The sequence below is a fragment of the Bos indicus genome, chromosome 12, assembly GCF_029378745.1.
Source record: "Bos indicus isolate NIAB-ARS_2022 breed Sahiwal x Tharparkar chromosome 12, NIAB-ARS_B.indTharparkar_mat_pri_1.0, whole genome shotgun sequence".
In the NCBI taxonomy this organism is placed as follows: Eukaryota; Metazoa; Chordata; class Mammalia; order Artiodactyla; family Bovidae; genus Bos; species Bos indicus.
The window spans coordinates 89,329,778-89,352,770 of record NC_091771.1 but is presented as its reverse complement, the minus strand read 5'-3'; the positions used below and the strand labels follow the sequence as shown (position 1 = coordinate 89,352,770).

Below are 22,993 nucleotides of genomic sequence, written 5' to 3'. Positions count from 1 at the left end.
GACTCACGTTTCTCCTTCAGATGCCGAGGTCCACTGAGACCGTCGGCTCATGCTCAGGGAGAAAGCTCGGGAAACGGCACCAGGTCCTTGGAGCAGGCGGAGGCCGCGCGGCTGGGCGGCCTGGGGCCATCGGGGGTGGGGGACTCACTGTGCGATGGCGGAGCCACCTGGAGTGGCAGTAGGCCAGCGTCCCACCCAGGTCCTCCGTCAGCTGGGACTTGTCGATGTAGCCGTGTAGTTCTGGGACTGAGCTCAGCATTATGACCTGGGGGGACGAGACCACCTGTGAGCAGACTGCCCCGCAGACCCGGATGGAGGGGCCTCCCAGCTCCTCCCACGGCAGGCACGGTGCAACGCTCCCTGGGCCTCAGCTCTCCCATCCATGAAATGGGTGCACGGTCCCAGCAGATGATAGCCGTTGGGAATAAGCAAAGGCCTGGACAGAGCCGGGCACTCTGCTGACATGGGGCATCTGATGGGTGAGGGGGCCTGCGTGTTCATGGAGCCACACAGATTCCAAAGCTGCCCATCTGTCTGCATTCCCGGCAAAACCCAGCAGGCTGCACGGGGGCGGAGGCAGGCACCGGGCATGGCTATCGTGGAGAACAGGGGCCTGGGGGCTCTTCCACCTGGGAGGGTTTTGTCTCCTGTCTTGCTCTTGCCCTTCTGAGGTCACTGCATCCATGAACTTTGGATAAAAATACCACCTTTGCTTTGCAAACTGTCAGGCGCTGCTGCCGAGGTCCTGGAGGCTCAGTCCCTGTGCCACTGGACACCACCTCATGTTTTATTAACCACTGAGTCTGCTCCAGGCCAAGGGGCCATCCAACACGCCCCAGGTCAACACTGACTGTCTCCATGTGGGGGCGGGTGGAGGGGACAGGGTGCCGCTAAGACCTCAGAGGACCGCCCACCCAGCCATCCGGGGGCCCACGTTGAGACTCTTGACTAAGATGTCATCTTCTCTTAAGAACAGGCTACGGTGCCAGCTTTCAGCAGAGACATCCAGTCTCTCTTCGCCGTCCAGCAAGGCCGTTCGCCCAGAACACCCTGATTCACGCCAATAGGAGTGGAGACGGGTCGGTCAGCTATCCAAGGACTTAAGGCTCTTCTGTGATTTCCATCTGCTCTGTGTCAACTGAACCACCATGGAAAAGGCTGGAGCCCACCAGCCCTCTTAACGTTTTCTGCCCAGTGCTGAGTCAGCACAGGCCCAGGGCACCAACATGGACCCACTGCAGCAGCCGCCCTCCCCGGACGGCGCTTCCTGAGTATCGAAGGGTGACTGAGACGGGCCGGGGAAGGGGCGTCGTGGGCGATGGATCCTGTGAACCTGGCTTCTGAGAACTCATGGGCTTGGTCCCACGTGGCCGGGTGCAGGGCGACCACTGTACTCAGGGTGGAGACCCCTGCCCTCGGTGTCAGAAACTGAGGCTTTTTGATGCTACAGAGATGGGCGCACCCATTTCCCTCCAAAGCCTGGGGGCTGCACCCCTGGGCCCTGGCCGGTGAAGGCCCTCCGTCGACGCAGGAGAGCCGACCTCGGGGACGATGGCCCACACTGGGGTGCTCAGGTTTCAAGAGCAACCTGGCAGGTCCTGCTGGGGAGGTCACGAGGTGCCGGGCACGAGCCCCTGTGCTCCCAAGGTCCTCTGCCGGCAGCCCCTCCCAGCACCTGACTCGACATGGCCTGACCTCCCCAAGGGAATGCAGCTTCCCGGGTGAGCAGCCTCTAAGGGATCCACACAGCCTTGGCTTTCCGAGGACAGCCGGCAGCTGCCGGGGCTGCCCCGTGCCGGCTGGAGTGAGGAGGTGAAGCAGAGTCCTGCCGCAGCCGGGGGGTCACTCACACCCACTTCCCCGCCCTGTGCCCTGGGCAGAGTGGGCGCTCCCCACAGGAGGTGGGCACTTACCGGCACCTTCATCTTAAAGTCATCTCTGTTGAACCTGAAGGCGAGGTCGGAGAGTGTCCTCTGGAAGAACCCGGTTGGCCGCAGGACGAGGACGAGCTGCAGGTTTGCGGGGAAGGATGCCTGCAGGGACACAGACCGCTCTCCGTCTGGGGTCCACATGCCCATAGCAGCCCGCGGCCCCACAGAGAGGACTGGGTGCCTCCCCCACGTCAGCGCCAGCCCGGGGCGGAGCTGGGTACAGACACTGCACTCAGAGCATCGCCACCCCTCACGGAGAAGAACAGCCACACTGCTTGGAACAACTGTGTTACATGGCTTGTGGTCTTAAAGGTCAAAAGCTCTGACCTTTTGGGGAACTACGCTCAATACCTTGTAATAACCTGCAAAGGAAGAGAACGTAAAGATACACGTACTCATACATACGCGTAACTGAATCCCTTTGATGTGCATCTGAAACCAACATGACGTTATAAATCGACTTCAATACAAACTTAAAACAGCAACTGCAGGAAGAGCTTTGGCCTTCCCTTCTGGCTGAGTCATGCGTCCCCACACTCTTATTTTGGAGTCCAAGCCCCCAGCACCTCAGAATGGCTTTAGGGTCCTCACAGAGGTGACCGAGTCAGGATGAGGTCGTCAGGGTGGGCCCTGACCGGACATGCCCCGTAAAGGTGACATTTGGACATCGAGACCCACAGAGGACGCGTGTGGGGTGGAAGCAGATGGGGGTGCTTCCACTGGCCGAGGGTCTCCAGAGGCCATTGGGGGGCACACACAGACCTCCTCGCAGCTGCAGAGGGTCCAGCCGGCTCAGACTCCCCATCCAGATGGGGAGACAGGAGGCCCTGCCATCTGAGCCCTGCTGTGGTCTGTGGTGTCTGTTACGATGGTCCCCAGAAACTAGGACACCGGTGGCGTGAAAACAGACACACACACACACACACACACGACAGAGAAAGGAGACGCGAGCTCACACCCAGGGCAGGCGCTCACACCCAGGCGCAGGCGCTCACACCCAGGGCCGGCGCTCACACCCAGGGCAGGCCCGCACACACGGGCACGAACTGACTTGCACGTGCATCTGAGCTCTGTGTGCGGGGCGTCTGGCCCCGGACGAGCCGCCCTCTGCGCCCCGGGTTCCCGTCGGCAATGGGGGGAATGGGGCACCGTCCTCGCCGGGCCGGGCCGAGCTCCCTGCCGCCCACAGCATTCACACCCAGCTCTACACCCGTGACGGCCGCTTGGTCAGCCCAGGCCCGGTGCCCGGTGCCCGGTCCCCTGGCCTCTGTCTGAAAGTAAGCCCCTCCCATGAGAGGGAAGCGAGGAGAGGCCACAGGGCCGCCCCTGGCACGGGGCAGGTGGGCAGTGCCCCCGGGCACAGACACGGCCAGCGTCCTGCGGCTCCTCTCCTGCCTCGCCCGGACATGATGCCGCCCCTCTCTCCCACGTGGAAGCTCTGGGACCCTCCTGAGCTGTCTGCAGTCAGGATGGGCCCCTGCCCAGGACATCTGGAGACGACCCACACCTGCCCACACACCCCAGGTCCTGAGCATGGCCCACAGGGGCCCCTGACCCCTGGGCTGCCCGATGTGGCTCGCAGGCATGCCCTTCCTGGCCTCCTCGCCCAGGCCCCCGCCGGCACGTCAGGGGCGTCACAGAAGCCTGGGGCGGGCTCCATGTCTGAGGGCCCAGCCAGCATGTCCCTGAAGCCCACGCCTCAGGGGCCGCCCTCCCACCGTCTCTGGGGACCCCTGACTCCCCGCAGCCTCCGTGTCTCCCCAGGGGCACCGCTGCATTGTCCAGGCTCCAAACAAGACGTCTCTTCAGGCTGGACCTTGCTGCCCTCTCCTGCTCAGACCCCCACGTTGGAGCGCGAGCTCCCCTTGCCAGGGCTTGCCAGGGTTCCTGGCCCCTGCCCCGAGTTTCAGCCCTGAGAGTCACGCATGGGCTGGACATCTGCTCAGGGATGCTCTGCTCCACCCGTAGCCACCTGGGGCCTGGGAGGTCCCCAAACCCCGCCTCCCCCCAGGCCCTCCTCTTCCTCCCCCAGAGGCTCTGCACGCCAGGACTCCCCGCTGGTCACACCCCACTGGTCACCCCCACAACCCCAAGCTGTGCCTCCGGCCTGGCCACCTGACCTCCTGCCTGCCAGTCCCCTTCCCGTGTCACACCTCCTGTGGCCCCGGGCGCGTCTGCCCCGCAGTCCCCAGTCACAGCCCTGGAAGGCAGGACCGCGTGGCCCCCATGTCAGCCCCGGAGCAGCCCCACTGGGCGCCGTGGGCAGGACTGCGTGGCCCCGTGTCAGCCTCAAAGCAGGCCTGCTGGGCGCCGTGGGCAGGACTGCGTGGCCCCATGTCAGCCCTGGAGCAGCCCCGCTGGGCACCGTGGGCAGGACCATGTGGCCCCGTGTCAGCCCCGGAGCAGGCCAGCTCAGAGTTGCGGTGGGCTCTGCCCTCGGTGGGGACACGGCAGGTCTGAGCTTAGGGACACCGGACTGTGGACCCTCCAATGTCGTATTTTCCAAGCCGAGTTGAAGGCATCCAAACAAGGAGAAAGAGCGCCCCGAAGGCGAGAACATGCAGCTCACGAGAGAGCACACAAGGCGGCTTAAAACAGCCTGGATTTCAGCGGTTATGTAAGCACCCAGGCTCACTCGAGCGGCCAGACACAGTTGGCCACTGGCAGCAAAGTGTGGCCGTCCAGGCTGGAGCGCTAGAGCCTGCAGGGGTCCCCTCACGGGCTCCGGCCCAGGGCTCTCCTCGTGGGCTCTGGCCCAGGGGTCCCAGCAGATGCTGGGTGGTCTCTCCCCTAACCCACCTTGGATGAAGCATAGCCTGGCAGGGCTGGCAGTCCAGATAGGTGTACGGCGGGGGATGGCGCCAGTGTGCCAGCTCTGCCCACCCCCTGCGGAGCCAGGGAGGAGATGGACCCGAAAGCTGGCTCGGGGTGGGGCGGGAACAGGGGCCCCGGGAGCAGCAAGGTGGGGCCTGCAGTGTCCCCGCCCCCGTGGCCTCATCCGGCGCCCTGCCAGGTCCGGCACCTGGTCACAGGGTCAGCCGCCTGCAGCCTGCTTGTCTACAGGGTTCTTGCTTCCCCGTGGATCCGCAGCACCGCCCACCACGCCAGGCACACATCAGCGTCTCAATAAATGTGCTGAACACATAAACAGGACTTCTGGCATTACTACAATCAGTAAATTCTTGTAAGAAAAAGCACTGGAGTTGATCGAGAATTTTTGACAATTTTGCTGGAAAATGTTCTCTTCTGGGGTTTCCAGAGCAATACTGGGTAACTGTAAGGCTTACAGAAACAAACCTACATTTTTAATGCTGTCAGAATCGGTGCAAAAATCAGTTATGATTCTCACAAAACAAAGTTTTAAAGATGCACCAGCTCTCTTCGGAAGTTCACCTGATTATCAGCTCGCTGAAGAAGACCATGTTCCCATTCGGCCGCAGGAGAGCGCAACCGACAGCTGGTCTGCCCTGTGCCATCCTGCTGGCTCGCTGGGGACCTCAGGGACTGTTATTAAAAGTGATTTGTCTGTTTCTTAGCAAACAATCCTGCCTTTGATCAGCCTTGCTAACTGACCTGGAGTGGCTGATTAGCTGGAGAGGTATTTACAAGGCTCTTGTCGCGCCGAGGGCCCGGGATGGGTTGTCGGCCACACGAAGATGGACAAGGCTGGCCCTGACCTCGAGGGACCGCGGTGTGCAGAGAGGGAGGGTGCCCCGCCGGGAGGGGAGGCCAGGCCGGGCCTGAGCGAGAGCTGCTCTGGGGGGGCGCTGGGGGCTGCGGAGGGCGCAGTGGGAGCCACCCCACCCCCGGGGGAGGGCACCCCAGGGGCAGGGAACGGCACGGACCTGAGGTCTGGAGGCACATCCCCCCGAGAAGCAGCTGACTGACGCCCGTGCATACCAGTGCCCGTCCGAGACGCACACTGGTGAGACAGACGCACGCAGGAGACCTGGGCGATCGCTAGACCTGAAACGTGGGTCTAACCGTGTAACCTCTCAAAACAGCAGCACAGTCGACGAGACCCGCTGCCATCCAGTCCGGGACTACCTTGCTGATTCCGGAATCGTCTAGGAAGTCCTGTCACCTGACCCACTGGCTCTTACAGTTTAGTCCTTCATCTGGCCGGGCAGGCGACACCCATGTGCAAACCCACATTAAAACTTAAAGCGGTGAAAGGGACACACTGGCGATCGGCTGGTGGTGCACAGTCCTGTGAGCTGCTGAGGACTCAAAGGCATGGGAGAGCTGACGGTGACGTCTACACACGACTGTACTCTTCTGAGACCTCCCGAGTTTAGACCAGTTTCAGGTACACGACAATGTGGAGGGTGTGTGGCCGGCGCGGGGAGGGAGGTGGGGAGGGAGACGACGTGTCAGGAGGACGAGGCTGGGCTGGCACCGGGACAGGTGAGCACCAGGACCTCCAGTGGTGAGCCTCGGAGCGGGGCCCGAGCACTGGGAGGAGGAGTCGGATCTTCCGCCCCCTGACCCCAGCACAGCAGCCTCAAAGGGGCCAGCGCAGGATGCAGAACAAGGGCCTGGGGGCGGGTCACCCATGGGGTCGGGAGAGCGCAGAGTTGCAGCCCGGACCCCAGCGCAGGCGCTCCGGGCCGCTCTGCCGCAGACAAGCACACTTTCCTTCCTGTCTGCAGGGAGAAGCGCTCCCCACCTCTCTACCCAGCTTGAGCGGGGGTGGAAGCCAGCGCCAAAAATAAGAGCGGGCTCTCTGCTGGCTGCACCGCCCTCTCCAGCTATCCCATGGCTAAAAACCGCCCCGCGCTGCAGGCAGTGGTTCTTCTGCCCTGAAGGGCAGCCATGGTCTGCAGACTGGAGGCCTCCAGTGGCCACGAGGGTCACCAAGGATGACGGCTGATAACCTGACTCGGTCACGAGACTAAAGAAGAAACAGCCCGTTTGGAAGGAGAAAACAACACAGGAAAAGCTAGTCAACATAACCCCACACCCGCAGCCTAAAGGTCCCTGTGACACACTCGTCACCCTCGAGAACGGCCACCCCGTAGGTCACTCAGGCGCTCACACGCTCAGGGTCAGACACAAACCGAAAGTGACATTGTTTTCAAGGTATAACACAGCCCCTGAGAGCTAACCCACGTGAGTAGTTGCACACAACAGGTGCACAGAAGTACACGCACGCACACACACGCACACACTTGTACACGTATGCACAATGCGCACAACATGCGCGTGCACGTGTGTGCACATGCACACACACACGTGCCTGAGCAGCTCGAGGAGCCCAGGGAGGTGTGCGCTGGCCCTGCCCAGGCCCCAGCTGGAGTCCACCTCGGCCTTGGGCCCCACCGTGTATGCAGCCCCAGCCAGGACCCAAAGCGCCACTGGGCAGGAAAGGCCATGTCCCCTGCCTGGAGAAGGCGTGGAGGTCGCTGGCCCGGCAACGACACCGACACTTACCGCTATTCTCAGGATGGACGCCTTGACCGAGGTCCATCTGTCCTGCCTGCGGTCTATGACCAGGATGAACCCGATGCCAGCGTCCTGCAGGCTGAAACGAGAGGGCGCGGTCAGCACGCACCCGGAGGTCTGGCTGTGGCTGCAGCACGTCTCCGGGAAGAGCTCGGGGTGAATGGCCGCCCCTGAGACCCTCACATCGCTGCTGCTCCACCCAGCACCGCGGCCAGGGCAGGACGGAGCCGCCTGCGGCGCTGCCCCGAGCTCGCCGGGCACCTCCTTCACAGGGCTCGCTCCGACCGCGGTGGACAGACCAGCGCCGTGTTACTTCCCGCCCTGACACCACCCAGCTCGCAGTGCAGAGAGGCGGGCCAGGCCCCTCCGTCCCAGAGCCCAGCTACTCCACCCGGAGCCCAGCAGCTTCCCTCCACGTGGACGCGCCAGTGAGCCCGTCACAGGGAGCCTGCGCCCGGGCGTTACGTCAGCCCCAGCATCTGGTCCCCCCGGCTCATCCACGGTCTACAATCACCGTCTAGGCTGATGGCACGGCTGCAGCTTGGGGAGAGCCCCCTGCGGCGCCCGGCAGTGCGCAAGCATCCGATGGAGATGGGAGAGGAGAGGCGGCTTCTCGCAGGGGCAGCATCCGTGAGAAAGATGCTGAGGCAGGGAACGACAGCCCATCCCGCTCAGCCTGACGCGCCTGAGTCACTGCCGACCCGGAGGCGATTCTGCGGGACGACCCGCCCCCAGCCCTGCCAGCCGGCGTGGGCAGCAGCGCCCGCCAGCCAATCCCGCGAAGGACTGAGAGCGCAGGCCTAGGCTCCAACTGGAGCGCTGATTGCCAAGTCTCTGCACATACCCGGGAGCCACAGCCGTGCTTAAATAAAACCCAGAAATACATGGAATACATATAAATTATGTGGCCGTGGCGGTACTCTGCCTGCTGCAAACCTTATGTAACACGATGAGAGCTGAAACAGCCCAAACCTCCCTGATCTCAGAGCAGGGACAGAGACACAGTCACACCTGTGTGGGTATGCACACCTGTGCCTGCACACCTGTGTGGGACCGTGCACTCCCGTGCAGGAGCAGGCGCTCCTGTGAGGGTACATGCGCTCCCATACAGGAGCAGGCACTCCTGTGTGGGACCGTGCACTCCCGTACAGGAGCAGGCGCTCCTGCGAGGGTACATGCACTCCCGTGCAGGAGCAGGCGTTCCTGTGTAGGTGCGTGCACGCCTGTGCAGGAGCAGGCGTTCCTGTGTAGGTGCGTGCACGCCTGTGCAGGAGCAGGCGCTCCTGTGTAGGTGCGTGCATGCCTGTGCAGGTGTGCACACCTGTGTGGGTTAGGGTCTTCTGCTGAGACTGCCCACCCCCAGTGGCCCCTCTCCTCTGGGGGGACAAGTCACAGGCTGCGCCCTGACGACCAGCACTTCTGCACAGCCTGTGTCTGCAGCGCCCGCCTCTGACCAGCTGCCCCGTGGCCCCACTCCTCCTGGGTCCGCAATGTCTCCTCTGCGGCCCCTGTGCCGACGGCCTGTTCCTTTTAGAAACAGGCAGGGCGGGCGGCCTGGCCACGGGCTGGGGGCCACGGCCCGAGGCCTCCACTCTACCTCCTGCCTCACTCGCACGTCCCAGCTGCCCCCCACCGCCCAGTCCCTTGGGTCTTTAACTCGCTCTGTGCGTTTGAACGCCAGACGGTAAAGACTCCGTGACATCAGAGCCTCCTGCTGCGCCCACAACGCACATGCCAGCATCATGACCAGCACTGACAACAGAGGCAGCGGAGAGGCGAAGGCGCCTTTGAAAACAGCCGCTTCAGGGGAATGTAAGGAACCTACCGGATTCACGAACACGTGCCCTGGAGGGCAGGTTTTAGGCCAGCAGGTGTGGAGCAGGCAGCTCAACTTCCTGGTTTAGGAAACACACAGACCCGAGCTCTGTGGTCACCTGGCCACTGCCCAGCAGGGGCTGGTGGGGCAGCCTGAGGGACGGGCCCCTCCCACCCATGGGCCCTGCACCAAAGCTTAGACTGTGCCTCTGTCAACCCTCGTAATGACCCAGAGACAGCCAGAGCCACGGACGGAGGCTCAGACAGACAAGTCATTTGCCCAGTCATGCAGCTGGTGAGCACAGACGGGACGCCCATGGGCTGGCTCCCCGTCCAGACAGCATCCGCCGTGCAGGGCAGAGCAGCCCCTCCGTCCCGCCCACCTGGGATTGTGTCAGGCCAGGCAGGGTCCTTCCTTTCAGGGGGCCTGGCCCCAGAAGCAGACGGCAAAGAGGCCCCACCCCAGGACCTGGCTCGACGCCACGAGTGGGTTCTCCCAGCCCAGTCTCGTCTCCACCATGGCTCCACCGCCAGACGCAGCAGGAGGAGCCTCATGTGAGGACCCGGGGCCCCCCCGCGGCCCCTTCCACCCCTAGGACTAGAGCCCTAGAGCCAGGCTGCGTGGCCTGCCCTGCCCCCAGGAGCCCGGGCCCAGCCCCCGGGGCCCATCCACCACCCTGTGCCCACAGAAGGGCCTGTCTATGACCTCACGCGCCCAGGAGAGAGGGTGGGCGGCCCATGCTTGGTCACTGAAAAGGCAGGTCCCCCGGGGTCCCTGGGCTCCAGGCCTGGGGCGGACTGCGCTGAAGGCAGCAGACGAGGAAACTGGAGCAAATAACCCGGAAGCTGCAGCCACGTGGACGAGCCCCCGGACCCAGGCACACGCGGGCGTGCACACACACAGACGTAACCCGCAGCCTCCTGACGGCCGCTCGGAGGGGCCGCCGAGTGAGGCTGATGAGTCGCTTTTGGCCCAAACAGTCCAACAGGCAGAGCGGTCTCGCAGGCTCTGGTTCTGGGAGCCACGCGTGCCCGGGGGTCCCCTCTAGCACCCCAGGCCTGCTAACTCCTCGGGGGACCCGGGCACGGCCAGCTGCGCTCAGACCTCCCGCTCGCGGCTGAGCAGCCCAAGGGCGGCCTTGAGACCAGGCCTGAGGTCCCCGCATCTCCCTGCCCAGCTCCAGGCCCTGTTCACATACCTGACACATCACAGAGCAGGGTCGGGCGGAGACTCGGAGACTCTGGGCCCAGCCCGGCCTCACCCCCACCCACAGGGCTCCCGGCGGGCCTCGACCCGGGGGAGGGTCAGTGTTCCTGGGGCCACGTGGACATGGGCCCGCTCAGCCTGGCGCTGGGGCGGGGAAGCAAGCCCAGCAGTGTGGCTGGGGGGCCTAGTGGGCCCTTGTGGGAGGGGATGGCAGGAGATGCGGGCAGGCTGGCATCTGTCTCAGATCAGGCCTGGCAGGTGCAGACAGGAGTCAAGGAAGTGGGTCCCCAGGGCCTGTGGGAGGGAAGCTCTGGCCTCCCAGAGGGGCCCTGGATGAGCAGATGGGTCCTGGGGACTGGGCCAGCCAGGGGGCGGGGGTGGGCGGGGAGGGGATGGGTGAGCCAGGCCGGGGATTGGGGTGATGGGGAGAGGATGGGGAGGAGATGGGGCCAGGCGGGGCGGGGGCTGGGGCGGGTGAGACACAGTCCGACTCGCAGGCCCCCCTGCCCCAACCACACTGCTTTGCCCGTCTCTCTCTCTCTCTCCATCCCACCCTTGGACAGGGTCTGGGAGGCTGCGAACGTCACAGAGACGTGGCTGGGCCCTGTACTGGGCCTGGGTTCGCCCGCCGGGTCTGGGCGCGGGGCCGTGGGGTAGGGCCACAGCGCTCAGGCCCAGCCCTGGTTCTGGCCGCCTCTCCTCCGTCCTCCCAACTCAAAGCTGCCCCGTTAAGCACCACTCGTGCAGCAGGCTCTTCCTGCTGGTCAGCTTGTCAGAGCTCGACGGCAAGAAAAGCCTCGGACCTTTCACAAAGCTCCCCATGCGATGACAGCACCGCACCCACCCTCAGGCTCTGCAGCCGTCAGGGTCAGACGCGCGCCGGGCACAGCAGGATGGGGCAGGCGTCCCGGGCGCACAAACTGCCGCGACCCCCCACGGCCCAGCGGGTGCTCAGCTGTGTCCAACTCTGCGAGCCCAAGGACTGCAGCCCGCCAGGCTCCCCGGTCCATGGGCGTCTCCAGGCTAGAATACTGGGGTGGGTGGCCATTTCCTGCTCCAGGGGATCTTCCCAGCCCAGGGATCAAACCCAGGTCTCCTACACTGCAGGCAGATTCTTTACTATCTGAGCCACGAGGTGGGGGAGAAATCCCAGCAAGCACATGCTGCTGCTGCTGCTGCTAAGTCGCTTCAGTCATGTCTGACTCTGCGCGACCCCACAGACGGCAGCCCACCAGGCTCCCCGGTCCCTGGGATTCTCCAGGCGAGAACACTGGAGTGGGTTGCCATTTCCTTCTCCAATGCATGAAAGTGAAAAGTGAAAGTGAAGTTGCTCAGTAGGGTCTGACTCTGTGCGACCCCATGGACTGCAGCCTACCAGGCTCCTCCATCCATGGATTTTCCAGGTAAGAGTACTGGAGTGGGGTGCCATTGCCTTCTCCGCCACCAAGCACATAGATTCCAAAAATACATTAAACACACACACTCTGGGCCACCTCTTTGTAACCGGAGTGACTGCTCCCGTGAGGGCATAAGCCTGGCGCCCCTCTGGAAGCCAGACTCCCGTGAGGACCCTCCGGGATCCGTGTTACCTGTTTTGTGTGCAGGCTCCAGGTCGGGGCTGGCCCGTCCGCCCATGCCCTCCGAGTGGGTCCTGGGCCCAGCCGCGGTCCTCGCTGGAGCTGCTCAGGCACCTCCCTCCTCCCGGAGCTGAAACCCCAGCCGAGGCAGCCTCCGGGTGCATAGCCCCACTGTGTGCACAGGGTGCTCGGTCAGCCTGGGCTCCCCAGGGAGGGGCTCCCCACGCCCCTCACGCAGCACAGAGCGAGCCCCCTCCTCCCGGGCGGGTCTCGTCCTCCTCCCACAGGTGAAGGGCAGGGTCGGCCGCCCTGAGCTGGACACCAGCACGTCACAGCTGCGTATCCCCCGGGGAGGGACAGCCCACACTTGCACTGCACAATACGGCAGCCCCGGCCCCTGGGAACTGAAGGACGGCCAGCCTGGGCCGGGAGCTGAACTTTTATGTTATTTAACTTTAATTTTTCAAGTTAAATGACACTGGACAGCAGTGACAGAAAAAAGATGACAAGACAGAAAGCAGGCTGAGACGGGTGGCCCCTGGCTCCCCAGGAGAACGAGATCGGGAAGACGGAGAGACAGCCCGTGGGGAGAGGCTGCCCCGTGGGGAGGGGACCCTGAGCTTCAGACACACGGGCCAACGGGCTGGGGCCGGCCACGGGTGGCAGTGAGAATGGTCTTCACTTGCTTCTTTCGTGAGCCCGAGGGCCTGAGGGCGGCTACAGCAGAGCTCCCCACCCGCCTGACGGGGAGCAAGGCCGCTCTGATGGCAGGAAGCTGAGGGTGGCCCCAGCTGGGGCTCAGTGCCCGGTCCATCCACACCAGAGGCAGCTGTAGAAGGACAGGCAGGGCGCCCACCACAGGCCATCGACAGCAAGGGGCTGGGACGGCACGCGTGTGCAGTCCGGTTTCAGGAGATGTGCACAGGGACGCAGCCAGACGCTCCCTGTGGTTTCCTGTGGGGAGGGTGAGAGCTACTGCCAGTCCACAGATGTCTGGGGTGTTCGGGACGCGTTCACATGTTTTCTGTCTTTATGTGCAAAAATCAACCGAAAATTCACGTGGACGTCACAGCCACAGCAAGAAGTGAGGTGCTGCCAGGGGCTGAAGGCCAGCTGATCTACAGCTTAGTGAGCTTGATGGGGCAGCCCAGCGGCCACATGGGGTGGGGAGCAGCCTGGCTGCAGGACTCTGCATGAGGCGTGGCCCGAACACAGGGCTGGAGCTTAAGAACAGCACTTAAACCCTGCTCCTTCCACAAGCGCCCTGCATTTCTGTCATGCAGCCCACACAAACTGCGTGTGGGGACATGTGTGCATGTGTGTGGTCTGCATGCTCGTGTGTGGTGTGTGCGCACAGGTGTGCAGTATACACTCACTCCTATGCATGTATGAGCATACGTGTGTGTGGTGTGGGATGCATGCCTGTGTGTGCATGTGTGTGTGGTGAGTGCACACACACCTGTGTGTACCTGTGGTGAGTACACACACACACGTACCTATGTGTGCACATGTGCGGTGAGCACATGTTCCCCAGTGTGTACACACATTTGGTGCATGCATGCACCCCTGTACCTGTGTGTACACACATGTGTGAGCATGTGTACACCTGTATCTGTGCACGTGTGGTGAGCATACATATGCCTGTGTGTACACACGTGGGGTGTGCATGCACCCCTGTACCAGTGTGTACACACATGTGGTGAGCACACTCATGCCTGTGTGGCGGTGACCTGTGTGCGTGAACCTCTCCTTGGAGTGGCCCACCACGAAAACCACCTGGGTGAGGCTCCTCTGTCTCCAGCAGTGGGGTGATCTGAGCCGGGTCCACAGAAAGTCCACATCCTTATCAGCCTCAAGTCATCTGGGACCCAGGCCTGTGGTTCCCAGGCTAGGGAGGGGCAGCAGGTGTGCAGGAAGGTGACCCTTAGATGTTATCTTCCAAACATGGCGGGCAGGTATTGGGGGCCCCCAGGGATCCTGCAGGGCAGCTAAGTGGGTCCTTCAGAGAAAAGCCAGAAACCTGCCATCTCAGTGTTGGCAACACTGTGACCCTGCATATGAGTGTGCATGTGTGTTCCTGTGTGCATCTGCACGGGTGTGCACCTGTGCCCACAGGGAGGCCTCCTGTGACCACCTTCACTGGGAGGGGGTCAGCTTTTGCCGCAAGGAGGGAGGGAGGGGGGAGGGGCGTTTTCCAGGAGACCAGGAACAGGCTTCCTGTTCTCGTGTGTCTGCAGCGTCCAGGCGAGGCCTGTCCGGCAGCCAAGAGCTTCAGAATGACCCGCGACCGTGAACCAGACACAGCGGCCTGAGCTGGCTATGCCGTCCCTGTGTGAGATGACAGAGAGCTAAGAGCAGGGGAGAAAGGTTTCAGAGGACCAAGGGAAGCTTGTTTGGTGAGCGTGGAGTCAGCGTCTGGGAAGCCGGGGGCTCGTCCACTGGACCTGCGTGGACTGTAGAGCCCGTCTAGTTGCAGATCGCCCCCGGCCTGCCTGGAGTCGGTGCCGCCTGGGGTTTCTAAAGGCGCCCCGCCCTGTCCCCGGCCTCCGGACTCCCTAGTTTAGGAGACTCGGGACCGCAGTACCGGCTGCGGCCACCAGGTGGCAGCCCGCCACACGCCGGGTCCCACACGTGCGGGCAGCGCCCCTTCCCTGCTTTACCCACCGAGTGTCTCCCCACCTTTAAAGGTGCACCGACCCTTCCAGAAATGCAGCTGCGTGTGAGCTGATGGGCGGCAGCACTTCGGCTTCCCTCACTCAGGGCCGATCCCCACCACGCCCCAGGAATCGCCCGACAGCACTGGGGGGTCGGGTGGGGGGCAGGGCTCGGCGTGCGGGCCCCCCAGAGCCCCGCCTGCTGGACGGCCGGTCGGGCAGCCCCTCCCCCGCTGGCCCTTCACGCAACTGAAGAAAGACCAGTCGGTCCCAACGTGGGGTTTCACTCCGGGTGGAAGGGCAACGGGTCCACCGGATCCCCGCTACACCCTGCACCCGGAAGAGGAGACCGCGAACAGAACATGCGTGACCATCACGATACACACTTCCGCCTAGAGGCGGAGCCGCGGGCCTGCGCCGCACGCACGTCCACACACCACGGCCCCGCAGGCGCACAGGCACACACTCCTCAGCTTCAGCGGGAAGCGTGTGCCGTGCTGGCAGGGACCCCGCGGACAACCCTGGAGGTCGCCCCGCTGGGGTGAGAACCCCTTAAAAGGGGGAGAGATAAAGGTACCAGTCCCCCTGAAGGGGCGGCAGGGGTGCGGGGGTGAGGGACGGGGCGGGGGGCCTGACCCCCAGGCCTAAGCTGATTTCACTCCGTGAACGAGGCCTGTCTGTACAGCAAACACTCACCGAGGAGCCGCTGTCTGATCTGCGCGCGGGCGCGGGGCAGACACAGACTAACACCGAGCCCCGGCGAACGGGGACAGCCCAGGTGAGCCCGCGAAGCTGGGCCACCCGTGGACTGGGGCCTGGGGGTGGGGGGCATAATGGAAAGCCCCCCAGAGGAGGGGGCCTGCACTCGAGAAGGAGCCACCCGGGCCGAGGGAGCGAGAGCAAGGGCCCCGAGGCCAGGAGGCCTGAGGGTCAGCAGCACCAGTGGGGGTGGTGACCCAAGGAGGGGAGACCAAGAGGGTGGGAGGTCGGCCTGCTGTGCCCAGAAAAGGCTCACCTCTGCCCTGCCAGAAAGAAAAGGACCTCTGCCCTTTCCACGCGTGGGAGTGACCTGAAACAGATTCCCGCACCGGCAGGGAAGGTCGCCCCAGAGAATCATCTTAAGGGGGCAGTGGGAGACCACAGAAGCCCCCATGGCCCCTGGCTCAGCCAGCGCGGAGAGGTCACTGCAGATGGCTGCCCGCTGGGCGTGTGGTCCAGGGCTTACCACTGCCTTGGCTGGGGCTGGGGAGCCAGAGACGGTTTGTGGCCACTTCCGGCCTCATGACTCCGGCCGCACGTCCCTGCACGGGGGCGCGAGGGGGACAGCCAGGGGATGGGGTGGCAACGCAGCGGCCAGGGCTCTCCAACCCTGGGAGGAGCACACAGCTCACCCGCCTTTGCAGACACCTGCTGTCTCTGACTCCCCCGCCTACGGCCCAGGGAGGAGTGGGCGCTTGGCTGGCTCCATGCAGGGACCTAACACAGGTGTGGGTGATGTCTCCACCGGGGGCAGGTGGCACCGCTCTCGGCTCCCAGGTGAAGGGCTGAGAACAGGGACTCAGACCCTCCGTAGGCAGCATCTACATGGACCTTACTGTGCTGTGAGCTCCACTGCCCAACCTGGGACGGACCTGGGGTTCACAGGCAATGGTGGGGGGCAAGCCACAGGGAACGAGGGTCACAGGGGAGCACAGGAGTGGCGTCACAGTGGGCCGAGGGCCACGCCCCTCCTGGACATGGAGCATCCACCCCGGAGACATCACAGAGGGGAGCTTGCTGAGCTGGCCAGAAGCCCGCCCTCTGGAGGACCAGCAAGACCACTTGGGGCCCACGGTTAGCAGCCCACAGTCAGCCGTCTCCCTGTTAAAATCCTGGGCTTCCTGAAACCAGTGTAGCTGCCCTTCCTCTTACTGGCCTGTCCACGGTGTCCCATCCCCAGGGCCGGGTGGCTTTTCCATGTCCCCCTGCTGGGAAGCCAAGAGCCAGACCTACCATCCTGGGTCCCCACCCCAAACACCCCTCGGTGCCACTCCACACGGGCAGCTCCACCTCCTGCCCTCTCGAGACCCTTGAACCCACTCAAGCAACGTCCCCCTGAGGTCCAGGGCCCTCGTCCATGGGACAGGAGCAACAACTGCCTTCCTGGCTGGAAATCCAGGGGTGACGGTAAACAAGACGCAGGATCGCCAGCCTCCATGAAGTCCCTCACGGCTTGCCCGAGGGCCCTAAGGAAGACTGGTCACTCCCAGGACAGTGGCTGGACCACCCACCTCAGCTCGGCTGCTCGGAGCCTGGCCCTGCAAGTCGGGTCCACAGAAAGAGGGAACGGTGACCACAGATCCCCACCCCACCCTGTGGTGCCATCTAGGTCTTTCTCCCAAGTGACCCTCACCACCGACGGCCTGTGGAAGGGCTTTTCCATCCTAACACCCCACCCATGCTGCATGGTGAGGGGCCAGTGCTGACCGGGTCCTGGCAGTCACACCTGCTGTTCTGCCGGCCTCCTAGATTAGACCATCTCATCGCTCTGTGACCCGGAACCTGGCCAAGGGGGCATGCTGACCGCAACCTCGGGGCGAGCCGGCCCTGCACTCACCTCCCCCTTGGGCACTTCGAAAAAGAGAAGCATCAGCCACCAGGCCATTCCCTGTGGCCCAGCGGGTTGGCCGGAGCAGGAGGTCCACACCTCACCCGTCCAAGGAGGGCACCCGGGCACCGCTGCATCCACCCTGGCCCCCTGGCCGTGGAGGAGTCTCTGCACCCCTCGAATGAGGAATCAGGGCCCTCACGCACCTGGGGATGCTGGTGAGGTAGGTCATGACATTCTGGAAGTCCTGGTCTGGGACGTCTCCGAAGGCCGGGTAGTCGGGAAAGGTGATGACCGGGCTGCCGTCCTGGCCCCGCCCGCCTGCGGAGAGCGCAGGGCAGCAGTCGGCACCCCTAGGGCCGCAGGGGCGGATGGCCCTAGATCCCACCGCGGGGATCTGGGGCAGAGCCCCAGCGCTCCTGCACCCCGCCCAGCGCCCCGCTCCCGGAGCCCGGCCTCGCGGGATCATAGAGCCCCGGCACCCCTCCACACGCGCCCCGCCCCCGCCCCCGCCCCGCCCCTGCCCCGCCCCTGCCCCGCCCCTGCCCCATAGCCCCGCCCCACCCGCGCCCCCCGCCCACGCTCCTGAGCCCCGCCCCCTGCACCCAGCTCCGCCCGCTGCCTCCACCCAGGCTGCCCCGTCCCTGAGATTCTCCAGGCAAGAACACTGGAGTGGGTTGCCATTTCCTTCTCCAATGCATGAAAGTTAAAAGTGAAAGTGAAGTCAGTCCCGCCCATGAGCCCCGCCCCTGCACCCAGCCCCGCCCACGCCCCTTTAGCCCCGCCCCGCTCTTAGCTCCGCCCATGCCCCTGCACCCGGCCCACGCCCCTGAGCCCCGCCCCTGCACCACGCCCCGCGCCCTGCCCACTACATCCAGCCGCGCCCCGCCCCGCCCCGCCTGGCCTCGGCACTCACCTGACAGGTAAGCGAAGCGCTTCTGCAGCTGGTCCCGGATGTCGGCGGCACAGAGCGGGCTGATGTCGTGGTGCATGATCTCATCTGCGGGAGGACAGAGCAGACGGACATGCAGTCACCGGGGACCGCCCCCCGCGCCTCGGCTGGGTCAGCCCCACCGCGGACACCAAGGGGACCAGCGCTCGCGGCCCGGCAAGGGGGCTCCGCTTTCCTGTACAGAAACCCTTGTTCCTCAGCGCACAGAGAGCTGTGCGCGGAGTGAGTCATCAAGGCAATGGCACCCCACTCCAGTACTCCTGCTTGGAAAATCCCATGGATGGAGGAGCCTGGTAGGCTGCAGTCCATGGGGTCGCTGAGGGTCCGACACGACTGAGCGACTTCACTTTCACTTTTAACTTTCATGCATTGGAGAAGGAAATGGCAACCCACTCCAGTGTTCTTGCCTGGAGAATCTCAGGGACGGGGCAGCCTGGTGGGCTGCCGTCTGTGGGGTCACACGGAGTCGGGCACGACTGAAGTGACTTAGCAGCAGCAGTGTGTCAGAGGCACACAGAGAGGCGCAGGGATGGACACAGAGGGAGGAAGAGAGGGACAGGCAGGCAGAAGGGAGGCCGGGGGTGCAGAGCAGGGGCCGGGGCTTAGGACGGCCCCGGGACAGCTGCTCAGGGAGTAGGCCGCTTTGGTCTGCAAGCACACAGCCATGTCCTGGAAGTGGCCTAGGCCATCCCCAGGGCCCTCACCTGCTGTCTACACAATGACTCACTGGTCAGAATGGAAACCTGGCCACCACAGTGGGTCCAGACACACACCTGGCACCTCACCCCTGCCAGACACTGACCCTGAGCAGGGCTCCGAGCCCGTCCACAGCCTGAAGCCGATGCCCGCAAGTCCTAGACCAGGGCCAGCAGCGACCCAGTCACAGCCTGGAGGCATCGGCCAGAAACAAAGGATTAGCAAGACTCCTGGGAACGCAGACACGGACAGGGGTGTGTGAGGTGCTGGGGCGTCGGCAGGCGGCCACAGAGCCAGGGTTCTGGGCCCACAGGACCTGCATCTTAGCGCTTCCTGGCTGGTACCGCATGGCTGACATCCCGTGTTTGGTGTCTGAATGCCTGGGTGTCCTGGAGATTTCTCTACAGACACTCACGACTCACGCTGGTCACTGGCAAATGGCTTAAATCAGTTCTCCTATACCCGGATTAAGATACAGGCCCCTCACAGGCTGGAGATTTGGGCCACTGAGACCTTGGAGAGAGCTCAGTGGAGGTAGTGAAACACCCTCCGCCCTCCGCGTGGCCACGCCTCCATCCTGCAGACAGGCACGCGGGAGCAGGTGGTGTGTTAGACGCACGGCGAGTCCCAGAACCTGGCTGTTGTCTGCGGACCTGCTGCCCCCACCCGGGGCCGCCCTGTGATTCTGCCTGGTGCAGACGAGGAGGGGGTGGGCCACGCCCCTGGCCCGCTGGGCCAACAGAGCGGGCGGCACTCCAGGTCTGGGACTGAGCGGGGTTCACGCCCATCACACTCGGGGCCAGGGCTCTGGCAGTCGGCCCAGGGCAGCTTGGGGCAGTGCAGCCTCCCTGTGCACGGAAACCTCTCAGCTCTGCTGCTTTTGTGGGAGAAAAACAGCTGGAAACGATTGTGCCAAGAGAACGTGAGATGTTTCTAATTCCAGATGCGGTGGAGCACGGCCGTTACACTGCATTTGTTTGGAACACACGTCGGGTGTGACAGACACGCAGCTGCGAGGAGGCTGGGAGGCCAGGTTTCACACTGCCCACACTGTCGAGCACGGACCCTGGGCTCCTCGAGGCCGGCTTCTGCTGCCCAGGACAGGCGTGTCACAGAGACCTTCCCCTGGGCAGCAGTTCAGGCTTCAAAGCAGAGTGGCCTGCACGCTCCATTCAGACGAACAGACACGACTCCTCCATGTTCGGTGGCCACTGGCTGCCCAGCAGAAAGCGGAGAATCCCCGAGCAGTTTCCAGCCACCTCGAGGCCCGCAGTGTGTGTCACGTGGCCCCCCGTGGACGGCGGGTGCTGGGGGGAGATACTCACTTCTTTATCCTGCACTCGAGGCGCCACGGCTGGTTGAGAAGGAAGTGAGCTGCCGCCTGCCCCTTCTGTGGTCTGGGACGGGAAGTGGGGTCGCCCCGCCCACTAGCTCAGGGTCAGGGTCAGGGTCAGGGGACGCCCGGCTCCTCCACAGATCCCCTCTGTGTGTGCACAGTGCCTCACAGTTAACCACTGAGCCCAGCCTTCCTGTGGCCCAGACGTGCACGGAGACTCCAGGCTGTGACCTGTCACAGGGCCGTTTGAGGCGGGAGGGGTGCAGGGGGGAGGTCGGGAGGGGCTGGGCGCCTGGCGGGGGGAGGGGGTGCTCAGGGCCCCGGGACACAGAGCCTGCTGCCCGGTCAGGGGCCAGTGGGAATGGCCCCTCGCTGAGCTCACGGCTCAGCCGTCTGGAGACCCAGCTCAGCTGTACACAAGGACAAGGGGAAGGACCCCCCGCCCCGCCCCTCGCTGGAATCTCTGCCCACAGAGCCGTCCCCTGAGTCCTGGTTGGTCTGGGCAGCATCAGAGAGGCGGTGGGGGGGTGGGGGGGCCACCCTTTCATCTTTACGCTGCTTCATCTTAACACAATCAGACTCCGGCAGCAAACTTCCTTCCTCTGGCAAATTGACTCCCGGACTCTCTCTTTAGGACGAGAATTTCATAACATATCATGGGCGGCCTCTGGCCCGTCCTGTCCGCGGGAAGGGCCTCTGAGTAGCTCTGTTTGCCACCCCACCTCGGGCAGGGAGCACACACAGGGGCAGGGCTGGCGGGACACAGAGTGGACCCTGGTAACCCTGGAAACCCACCCCAGGTGGTGGTGGTCAGGTCAAAGGGGCCCACAGACCCAGCAGGAGCCTGGCGTTCAGCTTCGGGGGCTGGCTCCTGCCTCGCGGGAGACTTGGACCTCACCGCGAGGAGAGAGGAGGCTGAGCAGGGCTCCTGAGAAGGGGTCTGCAGCTGGCGAGAGGCCCTGGGCTGCGAAGTTCACTAAGTCCATCATGAGCTAATTCCCTTCCTTGTTTACATCTGGTTGAACGTCCACACCCAAGGCTTCCGTTTGTTTTCTATCAAAATACACCCGTGATGCCCTTTCAGAGTCGAAGGTGGAGAGTCCGTGGGGGCTTCCACCCGCTCACTCAGGTGGGAGTCCCAGCTCAGGACCCCTCCCCCTCCCCCCCCCCCCCTCCCCGGAATGCAGGGAGCAGTGTGCCTGGGGCTTCGAGCAGCTCCAGCCTGGCCCTAGGCCAGGGTGGGCCAGGTCAGCTCCCCAAGTGTCCGGTCCGGCAGGAGAGACGTCTCCGTGGCGTGCGGTCTGGTCTATGGCTCTGGGGTTAACCCTCCAGGATGCTGGAGACCTACATTCACCGCGGCTGAGTCTGCTCTCACAGCCCACCCGGGGTATTTTTAAGGAGTTATTTGTCACTGGATTAGGTACATACAGTTCCCATCATGTACGATGCATCGTTAGCTCAGGGCACCAACAGTCTCCAGATTCCTGATCTCAGAAAGTGAATCCTCACGTACTTTAAAATAAAAGGCCCCATGTGAGAAGGTGCTCGACCACACTCGTCCTCAGGGAAGGGCAAGCACAGCACGTGCAGGTTTCAGTGCAGGTTTGAAACCGAAGGGCAGGGACCAACGAGGACCGAGCGTCAGCGCCCCGAGCGACTGGGAAGCAGGCCACGGGCCCTGAAGACGTGTGTGTGGCTGAGGAGCTGGCGAGGTGTCGGGCGAGCTGAGTGTCCACGCCGCCGCCCACGGGAAGGAGGGATGCAGCGGAGCCTTGCAGGGCCGGGGGCCTGCCGGCCACACCTCAGGGAGACACGCATCTCTGGATGAAGCAGCACATCCAGGACTGAACTTATTCTCACGGATAGCGGGGTCAACGGAGGCCACGGAGAGGCTTTGGGAGCTCCAACCACCCGGTGCCGGGGCTCCAAGGGAGCATGTCGGGGGATGGTCCTGCCTGCCCGGCCGCGGCCCAGAGGGGATGCGTGAGCGGCGGGCAGGCCCTGACTGCAGAGCTCTGATGGAGGGCCTCCCCGGCGAGGCCTCCCTGGGGAGGGGTCCTGATGAAGCAGGTCCAGATCTGGGGGTGGGGTGGGACCCAGAGGAGGTCTGGTGGCCACAATGGGGGCAGTTTAAACACACGGCACTCGGAGTGCCCGGCCTGGGCAGGACGGACGGGGTGGTTCACACACACCTGCCCTGTGCCCACCCAGCAAGGAGCGGGAAGGCGGGCAGGCCAGGCACGGAGGGGAGGGAGGCCCAGGCTAGCCTGGGGGCCTCAGGTGTGGGGTCCGCACGGAGTCTGGGCGCCAGGTCTCTGCAGACCTTTCCTCACCAACAAACGCGGCTCCTCCTGGGGACCCCGCTCCCGCCGGGCCCTTGGTGCAGCTCCTAAGCCCAGCCGGCCCGCCAGGCAGGGCACCACACGCAGGGACCCGCGGTCAATCATAGCGGGCAGAGTCCGTCGGGCCGCACAAGCCGGGCCCACCTCCACCCCGGGCCTGAGGCTTGGTCCTCGCCCAAACGTGCCGTCCTTCTCCAGGCGCCCGGGCCTGTGGCATCTGCCTGATGAGTGGAAGCCACCACTTAAACACATGCCCACCGGCCCGAGCCCCTGGGCCAGCACACACCAGAGATGGGAAAGACAGAGACAGGTGAGAAAGACGTGGAGAGACAGAACACACAGAGGAGAGCGACAGAGGAAGGGAAGTGGGGTGACCTGTCTGCAAACAGCAGGCGCAAGGGGAGGGGAGGGCTGCCGGGCTGGCGGGTCCAGGGCCTCATCGAGGGAGGGG

General features: G+C 64.0%; 1 protein-coding gene across 13 annotated transcripts in view; it reads right to left on the bottom strand.

Annotated features, from left to right (window-relative positions):
* MCF2L (MCF.2 cell line derived transforming sequence like) overlaps nucleotides 1–22,993 on the bottom strand; it is an 86,615-nt gene that overhangs the window by 21,595 nt on the left and 42,027 nt on the right. For 12 of the 13 annotated variants that reach the window (XM_070800520.1, XM_070800511.1, XM_070800515.1 and 9 more), the window contains exons 2-6: nucleotides 18,133–18,216; nucleotides 17,423–17,537; nucleotides 7,365–7,455; nucleotides 1,914–2,033; nucleotides 149–265 (exon numbers count right to left, since the gene is read on the bottom strand). In XM_070800520.1, coding sequence (XP_070656621.1) covers nucleotides 149–265; nucleotides 1,914–2,033; nucleotides 7,365–7,455; nucleotides 17,423–17,537; nucleotides 18,133–18,208 — 519 coding nt within the window. In that variant the 5' untranslated portion in view covers nucleotides 18,209–18,216. Of the gene's footprint in view, nucleotides 1–148; nucleotides 266–1,913; nucleotides 2,034–7,364; nucleotides 7,456–7,890; nucleotides 8,067–17,422; nucleotides 17,538–18,132; nucleotides 18,217–22,993 lie in introns of those variants that run through there. The other variant, XM_070800518.1, reaches the window with a different exon arrangement.